Genomic DNA, 15,666 nt, shown 5'->3' on the forward strand with positions numbered 1-15,666 from the left:
TGGAAACACAAAGAAGTCTTAACTCATGCCACCTCATCATATGCTGTTGAATCTGCAGGCCTCAGGGAAACTGAGCTCTCAAAAAGTACCTGTTGCAACCAGGTTTTGTTCTAACAATATAATTTTCATTCATAAACCAATGATTTTGTCAGCATATTACCCAGTGCCTTCCAAATGCTGCAGAGGGAGGCAAAAGACACAATCCTTGCCCTCAGAGAGCAGACAGTTTTTTATAAGGAGCAAGGACCTCCCAGTGGTAGCAATAACAAAAGCAGCAGCAGAAAGGGTTCAGATGCTGAACTTAAGAGAAATTTCAGGTCAGGTACAGCGGCTTGCACCTGTAATCCCAGCACTTTGGGAGGCCAAGGCAGGAGAATCGCTTGAGACCGCAAGTTTGAGACCAGTCTGGGCAAGAAAGTGAGACAAAAAACAAATAAATTAGCTGGGCATAGTGGCGTGCACTTGTAGTCCGAGCTACTCAGAAGGCTGAGGCAGCAGGATCGCTTGAGCTACGGTATTTAAGGCTACAGTGAGCTATGACTGTGCCACCGCACTCCAGCCCAGAGGACAGAGCAAGACCCTGTCTCTAAAAGAAAATGTACTAAACAGAAAGATTAGAAAAAAAAAAGCAGACAGGCAGGGCGCGGTGGCTCAAGCCTGTAATCCCAGCACTTTGGGAGGCCGAGGCGGGTGGATCACCAGGTCAGGAGATCGAGACTATCCTGGCTAACATGGTGAAACCCCGTCTCTACTAAAAATACAAAAAACTAGCCGGGCGTGGTGGCGGGCGCCTGTAGTCTCAGCTACTTGGGAGGCTGAGGCAGGAGAATGGCGTGAACCCGGGAGGCAGAGCTTGCAGTGAGCCGAGATCACGCCACTGCACTCCAGCCTGGGAGACACAGCGAGACTCCGTCTCAAAAAAAAAAAAAAAAAAAAAAAAAAAAAGCAGACGTAAAAAAGAAAAATGTTTTTAAAATAAAATTACTGAAATTACCACCTCAAAATAAATATTTTCAACACAATTAGTATACATTATATCAGATATCCCCACCATGTCACTACATGTGTATTTTTTCCACAAAAATGAAAACATACTATATCTAATTATAACTTCTTCAAAAGGCTTTACAAAGTCCTATTTTATTTTATTTTATTATTTGTGTGTGTGTGTGTGTGTGAGACAGAGTCTCGCTCTGTCACACAGGCTGGAGCGCAGTGACGCTATCTCAGCTTACTGCTACCTCCGCCTCCCGAGTTCAAGCAATTCTCTTGCCTCAGCCTCTAGAGTAGCTGGAATTACAGGCAGTCACCACCACACCCCACTAATTTTTTTATATTTTTAGTAGTGACAGGGTTTCACCATGTTGGTCAGGCTGGTCTCAAACTCCTGACCTCAAGTGATCCACCCATCTTGGCCTCCCAAAGTACTGGGATTACAGGCGTGAGCCACTGTGCCCAGCCCCTACTACAATTGTTAATACTTCTCCATTTAGAAATGTGGAGCTACATCATTTTAATTGTCTGCACTCTCCCTTAAGTGACTCCCTATTGGTTAACTTCTACATACATCTTTATATGTAGTTACCTAAATAAGTGACTTTATTTAGGACACATTCCTGCCTGTGAAAATATGGAGTCAAAAGTAAGGTGCTGGCTTTGGAAGGGGTGTGTGTGTGTGTATGCCAACTGCCCTTGAGTTAATAAGTTGGACCAGTGTTCATTCCATGAGCAGTGGGTATGAGTGTCCATCCCGGACATTATAATTAAAAAAAAATCTTTGCCAATCTATTAGGCAAGAAATGGTATCTGTTGTTTTCTTGTGGATTTATATTGTTAGTAAGAATAGCCTTTTAATAACACCTTTATTGTTAATTGATATTGCTTACTTTTTTGGTTGTAACATTTTCCTTAATCTTGCTATTAGTAACTTCATGTTTTTCCTATTGATTTATAAAAATGCTTCCTCTCTGAAGGCTACTAAATTCTTTGCTCATTATATATAAAAGGAATATTTTTACTCAGTTATTTGCATTTTTACTTTATGTTTTTTGTTAAGAAGACATTTAAGGCCGGGCGCGGTGGCTCACGCCTGTAATCCCAGCACTTTGGGAGGCCGAGGCGGGCGGATCACAAGGTCAGGAGATCGAGACCATGGTGAAACCCCGTCTCTACTAAAAATACAAAAAATTAGCCGGGCGCGGTTGTGGGCGCCTGTAGTCCCAGCTACTCGGGAGGCTGAGGCAGGAGAATGGCGTGAACCCAGGAGGCGGAGCTTGCAGTGAGCCGAGATCGCGCCACTGCACTCCAGCCTGGGCGACAGAGCGAGACTCCGTCTCAAAAAAAAAAAAAAAAAAAAAAGAAGACATTTAAAATATGTATATAGTCAAGTCCATCAAAATTCTATTTTATGGTGTATCCCTTTGTTGTCATATATCTCTCTTTAGTACTACACAGTCACATTTATTTTCTCCCACTACTTTTGTATGTTTAATATTCATATTTACATCTATTATACATTTAGAGGCCACAATTAAAACCTACTGTAACTTTTTTAGAATCACATAAACTATATAAAATGTTTACCCCCAAATAATTTTTCTTTTAAATTTGGAGATGAGTCTCATGGAAAAAAATAATCCCAATGGTTCATTTCCAAAGATTGAGTACTCATATTAAATGACATGAAAATCTTGTTAGTTTTATGAGCTAACATTTTTATATCTTTTTTGGTCACTGATTGTATTCACTGTCTATATTCTGTCTTCTCCACTGCACTGGAAATGTCTGATGCATTAAAATAGTTACTTCTACCCAAGGCTGAGTACTTTGGGAATTCTCCATGAAATAGCCATTACCAGATCCACACAGCTCAGCACAGTATTTGGCATATAGTAGGCTCTTGCTAATTCAGTAAATTTTTTGTGTTAGGCACATACAAAACCTCTGGAAAATGAGCAAGACGGTAAGGGGTTAAAAAGGTATTTTTAGAAGCATTAATATAACAACGACATGTGGGATGAACAGAAATTGAGAGAGAGGAAGAGGGGAAGGAGAGACGGAAGGATGGAAGGTAGAGGGAAGAAGAAAGAGTGAAAGAAAAGTAGATCAACACATAGGAGGCCACTGTAAAGTCCAGGCTTCCACTGAATGGGCCTATACTAGGGAGGTGATAATAAAATTGGCAAGGGAAGGCCAAACCAATACAGCATTATAATCTTGCTGAAGGACTAAGTGAATAAAAGTTCCAAGGACAGAAACCAGGAAGGTGAGAAAAAGACAGTCTGGGCTTGGCAGAGCAGCGATAGGGTTTGGCATCAAACACAGTAAACTCGTTGGTGGGACAGCCAATCACAGCTGCCTCTTAGACTGTCAAAGATAAAGGACTGCGGCACATAGCTAAGTGGACTAGGGGAAACATGAAAGGAAAACAACCTTTGCAGAGTCCCTACTTGGTACCAGACACTATAGTAGGTATTTTACCTACGGAGTTAAAGTTTATGTTTCAGAGTCACCCACACCTCAGTGATAGACAGAGAATCACATAGAGCTTGGTTAGATCCTAGCTCCATCCCTGCTAGCTATGTAGACGTTGGAACAGTTTACTCGTTTTTTCTGTAAACCTTAGTTTCATCATTCAAGAAATTAGGGAAATAATAATACCTAACTCAAAGAAGCAAAATAAATGATATAATTCATAAACTGTAAATAACATGGTGCCTAAAATAAAAACGCAATAAAAGTTTGTCAATTAGTGAAAAAAACAAAAACAGAAACAAAAACAGAGAACTCAACAATTGGCTTTGGTCCATATTAAAGGATAGAAGGAATATTTAGAGATACTGAAAAGATAGGTATTCAAGGAAATGGGAGAAAACCCTGAAAACAGTATGTTACGGACATCATGGGGGCTAAGGGTTAAAGAAGGAGTTAATCAAATTTAGTCATGAGGATATGAAAATGAACCATTTGGCCCTGTTTGTTCTTCATGTAAATAAAGCAAATTTGGATAGCACTACATACCCAAAGTTGGTCATCCATGCCTGGTGGGTTCTTTTTGATAAAAGCACCATAGTATGTAGCAATATTCCGGTGATGAGAATATTTCTTCAACATGTTAATTTCTTGTTTGATTTCTTCCTCTTCATCCTGTATGAGAACAATATAAAAATTCTGTCATGAAAATCTATTGTTGTTAGTAGGATTCTCTTCTTCAACACCATCTCTAAATTCTTTCTTAAGGTTTTTCTTCCTTGGTGACAAATAAGCATAATTATTACATATGAGGGCAAAGAACAATTCTAAAACATAACACATTGGCTGTCTAAGAGAGTCTTCTCTTTCTACAACAAACAGGCATAGCACGATCTCTTGGAAAACAAAACAAAAACACCCCAAACAATCCCTCATCTCTTCACCTAGAAGAGATCAAGGTAGAAAGACTACTGAGATAAAATTCACTGTGGGCCTCTGGGAACTACATACATCAAGTAGCCATTACTGATCCTATCTGGTATAAGAAAGATTGAGGAAAGTAGAAGATATTAAAACCATGGGCTTTCAGATTTAAATTTTGTTAGGTTCATTTTCTTTGAAGGCTCCTTTCATTGAAGTACCTGACTGAAGATAATGAAAGTCAGATGGGAAAGGGAGCAAAGGTAAGTTCTCTAGATCTAAGGAAGTTCTCAAAGCAGGAGTACCCAGCTCACCTTCAGGAAACTCAGCTTAGAAAGAAAGGGGGAAAGGTGGTGGTGATGAGGATGTAAAAAGAGACAACTCTGTTACAGAGTTAGTTTCTTAATATTCAGGTTTCATTCATTGTGAATTTTGATTTGGAATCCGCCAACCCGGACCCTTTTCAGAGGTCCTGGCAGTGCTGGTGGAGACGGTGTGACCTCCCATAATTTTATTTTCTTGATGTTTACACATTGGTTGGACTGCAGAAGAGTGTTTTATTGTTGAGGTTGGGGGAGAAAGTTTCTACCTCAGGATAATTTTTTTAGATGCAGCAGTAAGCTATGACTGTCCCTGAGTGTAAGATGTGACATTGCCATGACCTGAAAAACTACCCATGGTGTCCCCTGTCTGTACCCTCCTCCACTCGCTGCACTGCCTCCTTCCAGTGTCTCTGCATTACTGGGACTTCCTGCAGTCTCTCATGTGCTGTCTTCTTTCCCCAGCCTCTTCTTCACATAATCTCTACTCACCGTTCCTGATTGAGTTTGATCGACATTCACCAGGGATCTCTTCCTTAATTCTCTCAGGCAATGTCAAATCTCCCCACTGCATCTGGTCACAGCCCCTACACTCCTTCACATACCTGCTGCATTTGTTGACATTGGTATGGGGGTATGTCCCATGATTGCCCCATTATTCGACTCTCTTCTCCATATATTGTAAGCTGTCCTCTCCAGATCTTCAGATCTCAGTTCGAAAGTTCCTTCCCCAGCAAAGTTCCCTGATCTGCCCAATTTGGTTCTAGCCCCATGAATCATCATGTATCTTTTCCTTTGTAGCACCTATCAGAACTGCCACCCACATTTATCATTTGATTAAGGTCTCTTCTCCTTATCAGTATGTAAGAACCATAAACTCAGGAATCCTGCCTGTTCTCTACAACATCCCTAGCACCAAGCAAAGTGCCTGTGAATAAATGCAACTAAAAGAACAAATAACCGCAAAGAGCCCAATGCCTAGAGCAGCATTAGTTGATGTCAGAAGGAAGAGGTAAGAATAGAGTGAGGAGAGTAGTGAAGTGCTGACATTTGCTGACCATGCTTACTTACTAAAATAAGCTTTAGGAAAAAACGAACGGGATTTGCAAACCTAGGAGAAGTAAAGCATGTTACATATCACATGGCTTAACTAAGCTGAAGAATAGGTAATCTCAAAATAGAATATATGCTTGGGATGCTGAGCTAAGGAGAAGCATGTGGCCAGAACAGCGGGGAAGGGAGTCAAGGGGCGAGACAGGGGAAGGCACACTGCTAACCACCTATTCTTCTCAGCAGCTATCAGAAACCCCCCACGCCTTCACTGCAGGTCATGGAGAGAATGACCTTCACCGGCCTTCAACTTGTTGAAGGGCCCCTACAGCGCACCTCCAATGTCTTACTACGGTGCACAGTAGCTATTTTAAACTTGCTGTATGGGGCCAAATAATTGTGGATGAATGTAGGATGTGAGCAGATGTCCTCTGGGGAAGCCTAAATAGAAAAAGGGAGAAAAACGACCTGAGGGTTTCTGTGGGCAGCACAGCATCGACAGCTGCTTCCATTAAAAAGGCAACTACGTGAGGTAATAAAAGACACGGATCACTTTCCAACTGCAGCCTGTCAATCTTAGCACCAGTCATTCTTAGTGAGAAATCAGCCTGCTTCTACAAGTATTTACCGCTTGCCTCCTGGGTTCTTAGCAGGATAGTGGGTAATGTGGGAAAGACAGGGGAGCGGGGGACTGCCTATAAAAAGCTCACCATGTCATTAAGAAAATAAGAGCTTATAAAACAGTTAAATAACAGCAGAAGAACTATAATTAAATCCAAAATAAATAGTACTGGAGGTCAGAATAAAGTCAGTCATTCTCCATCATTTTTCAAAGGTAAACTGAGGCAATATGACAACAAGGACAGCATATGCACTGAGTCTGGGATAAGAAAGATGAGGGTGGGCAGATGGGGTGCATGTTGAGTTTGGGTACCATTCCTTTCTGGCTGCAGGACCCCAAGAAAGTCACCTACCTTTTTGGACTATAAGTTTTCTCATTTATAATGAGATAAAGATATTTAAGTCTCAGCATTTTGTGGTAATTAGATAAAGGATGTGTGTTATCAAGTGTATTACGAAGTAAATGTTATTACTAATCTACGTAACCAAAAAATAAATAACTAAAAGGGCAGGAAGGCCAAAATGTAAATCACTTGAATTTTAGGTTTAAATTGCACTGTTTCCAAACACACTTATGGAACCACTGTAAGTCATGGTTAGGTAGTTCTAAGATATAAATCCTTGATCTTATGCAACCTTTTAAGTGAGCATGCAATTTAGCAGGCCTTACAGGGCTACTGTTTATCCAGATTTTTAGTCTAGGGCACAGATGGCAGTAAGTTATTCAGTGAAATAGGAAGGAAGAGCCTTACTAGTGACAAGAACTCATTTTACCATGCCGCAAAGACTTCGGCCTCTCACAATATGACCCATCAAGGGAGATGAGTTACAATGCTTTCCAAAAACACAAAGAGAGCAAGGGAGGCTAGAATTAAACTAAAAAGTTATAAGGGAGGAATATCCTCTATTTTGTAAATGTACTATTTCGAAATCTTAAGTATGAAGCACAAAGATCAAGCCCTCTGATAAACTAATGACCACTGGGCAATAATGAAAAATAAAGCTGTGGTACCAAATTATCACACATTTAAAAGAGTAACTTCAATAAGCCAAGTCCGGTACTGTAGGAAGAAGCATTACTTAAAGCAGAAAGACTTCCAAATCCAGTCATATTCATTATGTTAACCTCAGCCATGGCATTTAAACTCGCCAAATGTCAGTCATTTTCAGCTATAAATATGAATAAGAATACCTATGTAAGCCACTTCTCAGGGCTTAGAAATGATTAAGTGCTTAGTTAAATGTAGCTTTAGTATTAATATAAATAAGATAATATTATTTCTCAAGATCACAGGATCTACTTATTGCTTAGTGTTTGTGGTAGACTAAAAAAGAAAATGGCCATGATATGTGTCCTACCTGCATCAAGAGGTGGAGTCCATTTCTCTTCTCCTTGAACCTGGGCTTGGCCACATGACTTGCTTTGGTCAAGAGGACATTAGCAAATGGGATGCAGCAGAGGCCCGAAAAGCACTTGTGCCTTGAGACTGGCCCTCTCCTACAGCTTGCCAGAGAACCCTTCAGCCCCCATGTGAGAAACCGGGATCGGCCTTCCAGAAGATGAGAAACCATGGGAAGATAGGCAGTTTTCAAACCCAAGGAAATAGATAATTCCAGTTAATGCTTTTAAGCCACTGACCACCTCTAATGGCAACATGATGTCACCATGTGGTCATAAAATATAGCCAAAGCCAAACCCTCATGTCATGTTTACTGTCTACCAGCAGCTTTGTATGAACTATCTTACTGAGCACTCAGAACAGCTATGAAGCTGGATCCTATTTTACAAATGAGTAAAATGAGTCTCAGAGAAGTTAAGTAACTTTCCCAAGTTCACTCATATTTTAAACGTTAAAGCTCAGATTCAAGACCAGATTTGTCTGACTCCAAAGCCAGTATTCGTAATTTGATACAGAAAACCACTAGTCAAACGAAGGGCAATTATCCATGGTGACCAAAACCAAAGCTGTTAATCAGAAGAGTTTAAGAGCATCTTAAGCCAGGGTGGAAGAGAACCCTGACTTTGGTCTTCCAATTAAAGGAGCTTGTTAGCATACAATAATATTTGCTTATGATTGATTTCGAGGAATAAAGAACGGATTTTAAGTTGCAGATTGATTACACTGCAGAATACACTTTAAGTACCTATGATATGCTAGGATTTAAAAATGGAATAAAAAATGTATTATTAGTTATATGCTCTGTAATAAAGTCTGCCTAACATTTAACTCTCAATCTGTGGCACAGGAATAGAACTATGCAATTCCTACAGCAAGTCCAAGAGACTGGTCAGGATGAAGTCTAGAGAGAAGTATAAGGTGTACAGATTCATAAATGCCACCATCCCATAGATGGGTGAACACTAGCTAGAACCATCTCTGCTCCCGCTCATCTGCACGGCTTTCACAGCAGCTGTTGCCATTAAGCAGGTGTTTGTGTTATCTGTCATTCTCACCTTCAGCATTGACTGAATGTGGCAAAAAGTAGGAGACAATTTATCATTAAGGGACCACAGGCTACGAGAATTCGAAGGGATCGTCACTATGATCTAGAATGTGGTTTTAAAAAAGCTTCTAAAATAATCTGAAATAGTGAAATCCCTCCCTGCAATATAAGTTTTTTTCAGGATGCAAATATATAGCTGACAAAAACTAAATTTTTAAAATCAGTAAACATTTATTTAACTATGTAATATCTACTTATACAATTAGTCAATGACAACAAAGAAGTGTGAATACAAAATTAGAAAGAAATGTAAAGCTACACATCAGCTCCAATATCTTATTAATTTTCATTTTTCTTTCAGTTCTATAGGATAGAGAAAAATCTTCATTTTCTAAGATAAATAGTTGAAATAGTGAAGAGCATGCCTGGAAGTTTTAGTAGGATCTTCACAATCAATGCCACTCTGCACATGAATAGGGTAACCTAGCAGCACAAATTAAGAAGCTGGCATTTTTCCAGTGTGTTCAAAGTTGGTGTATAACATACAGTTTGAGGTCTGCTTTTTAAATCACAGTTTATTATACGTTAAAATATATTTAAAATGAAATGAGAATTAAGCATGTAAATCACCTAAAATTATCTCAGGGTCAAGTTATGCACCTTTGGGTCTGTTTCCTTAAATCTGGTACATCTAACAGATTGTAATAAATCAGATTGTAATAGATAATAAATGTAATAGATGTAATAAATCTATTACATCTAATAGATTTAAGGAAACAGACCCAGAGTGGTCCAACGAGTTGTCTAAGTCCCTATCTCTTCATTGTAGCATTGACAGGATTTTACCAGGACATTCCGCAGGCAGCACCTGAATTTGCTGTATATGTTAACTCTAAGTTAAAGTAATTCATTCAAGAATGATTTACTCAACCCAGCAAACCCATTACTAGGTATATATCCAAAAGAAAACAAATTGTTCTGCCAAAAAATACTTGCACTCACATGTTCACTGCAGCACTATTCACAATAGCAGAGACATGGAATCAACCTTCGTGCCCATCAATGGCGGACGGGGTAAAGAAAATATGGTATGCATACACCAGGCAATACTATGCAGCCATAAAAATGAATGGAATCATGTCCTTTTCAGTAACATGGTTGAGCTACAGGCTATTTGTTTCCTGACTTTTTAATGATCGCCATTCTAACTGGTGTGAGATGACATCTCATTGTGGTTTTGATTTGCATTTCTCTGATGGCCAACCATTATGGAAAACAGTATGGCAATTCCTCAAGGATCTAGAACTAGAAGTACCATATGACCCAGCCATCCCATTACTGGGTATATACCCAAAGGATTCTAAATCATGCCGCTATAAAGACACATGCACACGTATGTTTATTGCGGCACTATTCACAATAGCAAAGACTTGGAATCAACCCAAATGTCCATCAGTGACAGACTGGATTAAGAAAATGTGGCACATATACACTATGGAATACTATGCAGCCATAAAAAAGGATGAGTTTGTGTCCTTTGTATGGACATGGATGCAGCTGGAAACCATCATTCTTAGCAAACTATCACAAGAACAGAAAACCAAACACCACATGTTCTCACTCATAGGTGGGAACTGAACAATGAGATCACTTGGACTCGGGAAGGGGGACATCACACACCGGGGCCTATCATGGGGAGAGGGGGGCGGGGGGGAGGGATTGCATTGGGAGTTATACCTGATGTAAATGACGAATTGATGGGTGCTGACGAGTTGATGGGTGCAGCACACCAACATGGCACAAGTATACATATGTAACAAACCTGCACGTTATGCACATGTACCCTAGAACTTAAAGTATAATAATAATAAAAAATAAATAAATAAATAAATAAATAAATAAAAGTGAAAAAAAGGGAAATAAAAAAAGATGAGAACAATAGACACTGGGGACTACTAGAGTGGGGAGGGAGGTGGACAAGATTTAAAACTGACTGTTGGGTACTATGGTCAGTACCTGGGTGACAGAGTCATTTGTCACAAACCTCAACATCACAGAACATACCCAAGCGTCAAACTGCACATGTATCTCCTGAATCTAAAATAACAGTTGAAAAAAAAAAAAGTAAAGAACAAAAAAGAATTATTTACTAAGTGCCTACTATATTCTAGTCATAATGCTAAATGCCAATAATATAATCATACTACAATAGGCATAACAGATTCAAGTTCTGCCACAATGAAGCTTACTACAGTTTAGTGGAAGACACAGATATGAATCAAAGAATGACAGTTATACACAAAATTACTACCATGAGAAGTAAATGGTAGCTGATCTAATTAACATCAAGAAACCTACATTTGACCTGAGTTCTTAAGGCTAGGTGAAAGTTACCCAGTTGGGAAGAGAAAAAGAGAAAATGTGATGTAGTGTGATTGGGACAGAAACATTTTCCTGGCAGAGAAAGTGTTTGCCAAGGTCGTGTGGCTGGAGAGGGGGTAGCATGTTGTCTACTCTGGAGGCTTTTGGTGTCATAAAGAGAAAAATAAAAATTGTCTGCAAAAGACCTGGTAATAATAACAACAACATGCACTGAATACCATGTTCTACATATTGTTCTGAAACCCTTTATAAATAATGATTAATATATTTACATCTCACACCAACTTTGTGAGAGAAGTGGCATTATCCACATTTATAGATGTAGAATAGAGGAGGTCAAGCAATGTCCAGGGTCTGAGAGCCATTAAGTGTCAAAACTAGGATATTCCACAAGACTGACATTGTGCAGGGCTTTTCTTTGCCAGTAGGGTAAGACCTGCTTTCTCTTACAATGAAGTGGAGTCCCTTAAAGGAGTAGATAACAAAAGGCTGATGTACATCTTTCTCATACCCAAGCCTGCACTGAGGCATGACTCCCAAGAAAACCACGAATTAACAAAAAGACCCAAACTCAAGTAACCCAGAAGTAAACAAGTTGTAAACCTTGCAATAATGTCATTCATGTGGCTGAAGTCTACCATAAATGGGGTGGCTTACATCTTCAAGGATCCTAGACTTACAATTCAGGTAACAGCCCACAGGAATTGGAATGAGTTTTTTTTTTTTTTTTCCTGATAGTATAAACAGTGTAATTTATAATGTCCCCCCTTTTGGCTTTGGTTATTGGGAAAAATAAACAGCAAGTTCTCTGTGGCCTGTAATTTCAATCTGCTTTTCCTTCACCTGGCTTTCTAATCTTAATATTGTTTTTATATTTATTTTTACATAAATATGCATTATACTTCACATATATTTTTACATTCTATATACTATATATGCATTATATATATGTGTATTATATGTATAACATTACATGTATATTATATATAATATATAATACATAAAATATATAATTATAAAATATAATATATATTATGTATGTTATATATATTCATATAATCAGTGAAGAATGATTTACTCAACCCAGCAAACCCATTACTAAATTATATATTATTATTATAATTATTACATTATATATATTATATGTAATGCTATATATATATCATTTTATATATAATGATATACATATAATACACATACATAATACATAATGTAGCACCTACTAGGTGCCAGTGCCAGGTTCGACCTTAGCACGCTCTGCATGGGGTACAAAGATGGATAATGCACAGTTCCTGTCCGTGGTCTTGAAAGCTTATTCAAGTCAGCAGGTTTCAAATGAGAAAGAACTTTTAATGAAGGAAAAATAAAAGTGGGTGAAGGATATGAACAGACACTTCTCAAAAGAAGACATTTATGCAACCAACAGACATATGAATAAATGCTCATCATCACTGGTCATTAGAGAAATGCACATCAAAACCACAATGAGATACCATCTCACACCAGTTAGAATGGCAATCATTAAAAAGTCAGGAAACGATAGATGCTGGAGACGATGTGGAGAAACAGGAATGCTTTTACACTGTTGGTGGGAGTGTAAATTAGTTTGACCATTGTGGAAGACAGTGTGGCAATTCCTCAAGGATCTAGAACTAGAAATACCATTTGCCCCAGCCATCCCATTACTGGGTATATACCCAAAAGATTAGAAATCATTCTACTGTAAAGACACATGCACACATGTTTATTGTGGCACTGTTCACAATAGCAAAAACTTGGAACCAACTCAGATGCTCATCAGTGATAGACTGGATTAAGAAAATGTGGCACATATACACCATGGAATACTACGTGGCCATAAAAAAGATGAGCTCATGTCCTTTGCAGGGACATGGATGAAGCTGAAAACCATCACTCTCAGTAAACTAACACAGGAACAGAAAACCAGACACTGCATGTTCTCACTCGTAAGTAGGAGTTGAACAATGAGAACTAATGGACACAGGGAGGAGAATATCACACAATGGGGCCTGTCAGGGGGTGGGGGGCAAGGGGAGAGAGAGCATTAGGAGAAACACCTAATGTAGATGACGGGTTGATGGGTGCAGCGAACCACAATGGCACGTGTATACTTACGTAACAAACCTGCACGTTCTGCACGTGTACCCCAGAACTTAAAGTCTAACAAAAAATAAATAAATAAAAATAAAAGCTGAACTGCCCAAGTCATTAAACAGAAATCCAAAATACTGATGAGGAAGTCAAGTCAAAGAAGAAAAACAGAGCTCAACAAGAGAGGACCTGGTAAAGTCAAAAGAGGGGAATAAATATGAGGTGGGAAGTGTTGACAGCATAAAGGAGAGGATGGACCTGCAGAAGGAGACCTTGTATTCCACTGCTTGGGAACTTGGTTGGAAATCAGGCTTTGAACAGCCCAGTCAGTGATTCCAAGCACCCCAGTTTCTGTGTGCCAATTTTCTCATCTACAGGCATCTCCATCCCACTAGGGGGCTAAAGGAATTAATTATAATTTTGATCAAATGCTTTGAGGTACACAAGTAAAAGGAACAGTGAATACAAACTATTATGATGTAAAAAATATTTTTAAAAACTATTGCTCACATTTATTAGTTTGGAGGTATAGACAGTAGCCCCCAGGCCTATTTTTTTGCTCTTAAGCAATGTATCTAACATGTGAGCATACACATATGAGAAGCCCAACACGCAGGCCACACACAGCATGCACGAACATGTGCAGAGACCCAGGCACACATAAGCCACCAAAAGGGGTCTAATCTGTATGCAAGAAGAGGACAGATGCTAAAGTGTGCATGGAGTGGGCAGCTCAGTTGTTCATTTTTAGAACCCTAGAAGCTTTCCAAGTTCTACATGCTGTATAGCATACAGAATTGAAGCACTGAAAATAGCACAAAAGGTGGAGGGTATTATGAAGACAAAAAAGCCATTTGTTTATCTTTTCTCTGTTAAAAGTTTCGACCATGTGCTTGATCAGACTGTTCTGTCTGCTAAAGACACCTACATAAATGGCTCCAAAGTAAAAGTCCCAAAGAACTGTCCAGAGGGTCTCTGTGGCAAAGGAGCCTCAGATGGGAATCCCCAAGCTTTGCTGACATCACCTGAAGGTCAAGTTCCCCAGTCTGGCGGTGCACCTCCCCTACCCCTTCACTTGGCTAACCAAGGTCTACTCATCCTGTAGATCTCACACAGCTGTCACTTTCTCAGAAGTCATTTATTGGCCACTCAGCTAGGTCAGTTTCTTCTTAAATTCTCTCTTCATACTCTGTAGACTGCTTGGAAGCTAATCAGAATTGTGACTGCTATTGTTTAACCACTAAATGTCTTGTACTGAAATATAAGATTCCAGAAGATAGTGCCCATGTCTGTCTTGTTCACCGGATGACTCCGTAGCACGGTGCATTCATTCATTCTCAAGTAAATGAATGAATTAAATCTTGTGATTTCAGCCTTCAGCCTCTGGAATCTAGCTTCACTTTCTTTCCTGGATCCTGCTCTAGTAAGCCATTTTTTCAGCTACCTACTATTCAGGGTAAGGCTAACAACTCTGTAACTGAGGTGGTAAAGATAGGGTGAGTGCAAACTATTTACCCATATCAGCAATTAACTAACACAAGTTGGCATGCAGTTCACAGATCAGGCTGTCATCAAAATACACAACTACAGGATTTTAATGCACACTGAAATCTTTTCATTCCTATTGCCTGTCTTATTCAGTGATTCAATGTACCTTACTGGCACTAACCATTAAAATCATGTATTGAGGACCTATTATGTATCAGGTACAAGATATTATATCCCATTTAAGTCCCAAAACAAGCTTGCAACATTAACCAATAAGAAAACTGTGGCTCAGAAAAGTTAAGATTTGCCCAAGGTCACAATCAGTAAGGAGATGAGTGGAACATAAGCCCAGCTCTCTCTGAATCTGAAGGCCATGCTCTGGCAATACTCTCCCATTTCTCATCCTATAATAAGATGTCTGTAGAGCGTGTGCATATGCCCCGACTGGCTCGACTTGAATTCCAACCCTGCCATTTACTATCTGTGGGGCTTGGGCAAGTTTCTTGGGCTCTCTGCTGTCAATTCCTTTGTAAAACAGATATAACAGCAGTACTCTCCTAATGGACGTTGTTTTAAGGATTAATTTATACATGTTAAGTACTAAGAACAATGCTTGGCACATAATAAGCAATCAGTATTAGCCCCTTTTTGGCCTGTGCCTATTGTCATTATTATTATTAACAATACTATTATGTGCATGCTATTAATTACGCCACTGAACTGCCTCCCTTTGGGATGAAAGAACCAAATGTACTTGGAACAATGTGTCCCCCTTACTCTTCCAAACAACCCAAGATGAAAAGATTTTTCTTTTCTTTCTGTGCAATTTCAGCAAGCATTCACTGAACCCTTTAAT

The 15,666-nt window shown here is 39.2% G+C and overlaps 1 protein-coding gene across 9 annotated transcripts in view; it reads right to left on the reverse strand.

The window, feature by feature from the left end:
- The window catches only part of TNIK (TRAF2 and NCK interacting kinase), a 408,855-nt gene that overhangs the window by 159,118 nt on the left and 234,071 nt on the right, over positions 1 to 15,666 (reverse strand). For all 9 annotated transcript variants that reach the window (XM_050780052.1, XM_050780051.1, XM_050780046.1 and 6 more), the window contains one exon: positions 4,021 to 4,146. In XM_050780052.1, coding sequence (XP_050636009.1) covers positions 4,021 to 4,146 — 126 coding nt within the window. The remainder of the gene's footprint in view (positions 1 to 4,020; positions 4,147 to 15,666) is intronic.

Source organism: Macaca thibetana, chromosome 2, assembly GCF_024542745.1.
Source record: "Macaca thibetana thibetana isolate TM-01 chromosome 2, ASM2454274v1, whole genome shotgun sequence".
Classification (NCBI taxonomy): Eukaryota; Metazoa; Chordata; class Mammalia; order Primates; family Cercopithecidae; genus Macaca; species Macaca thibetana.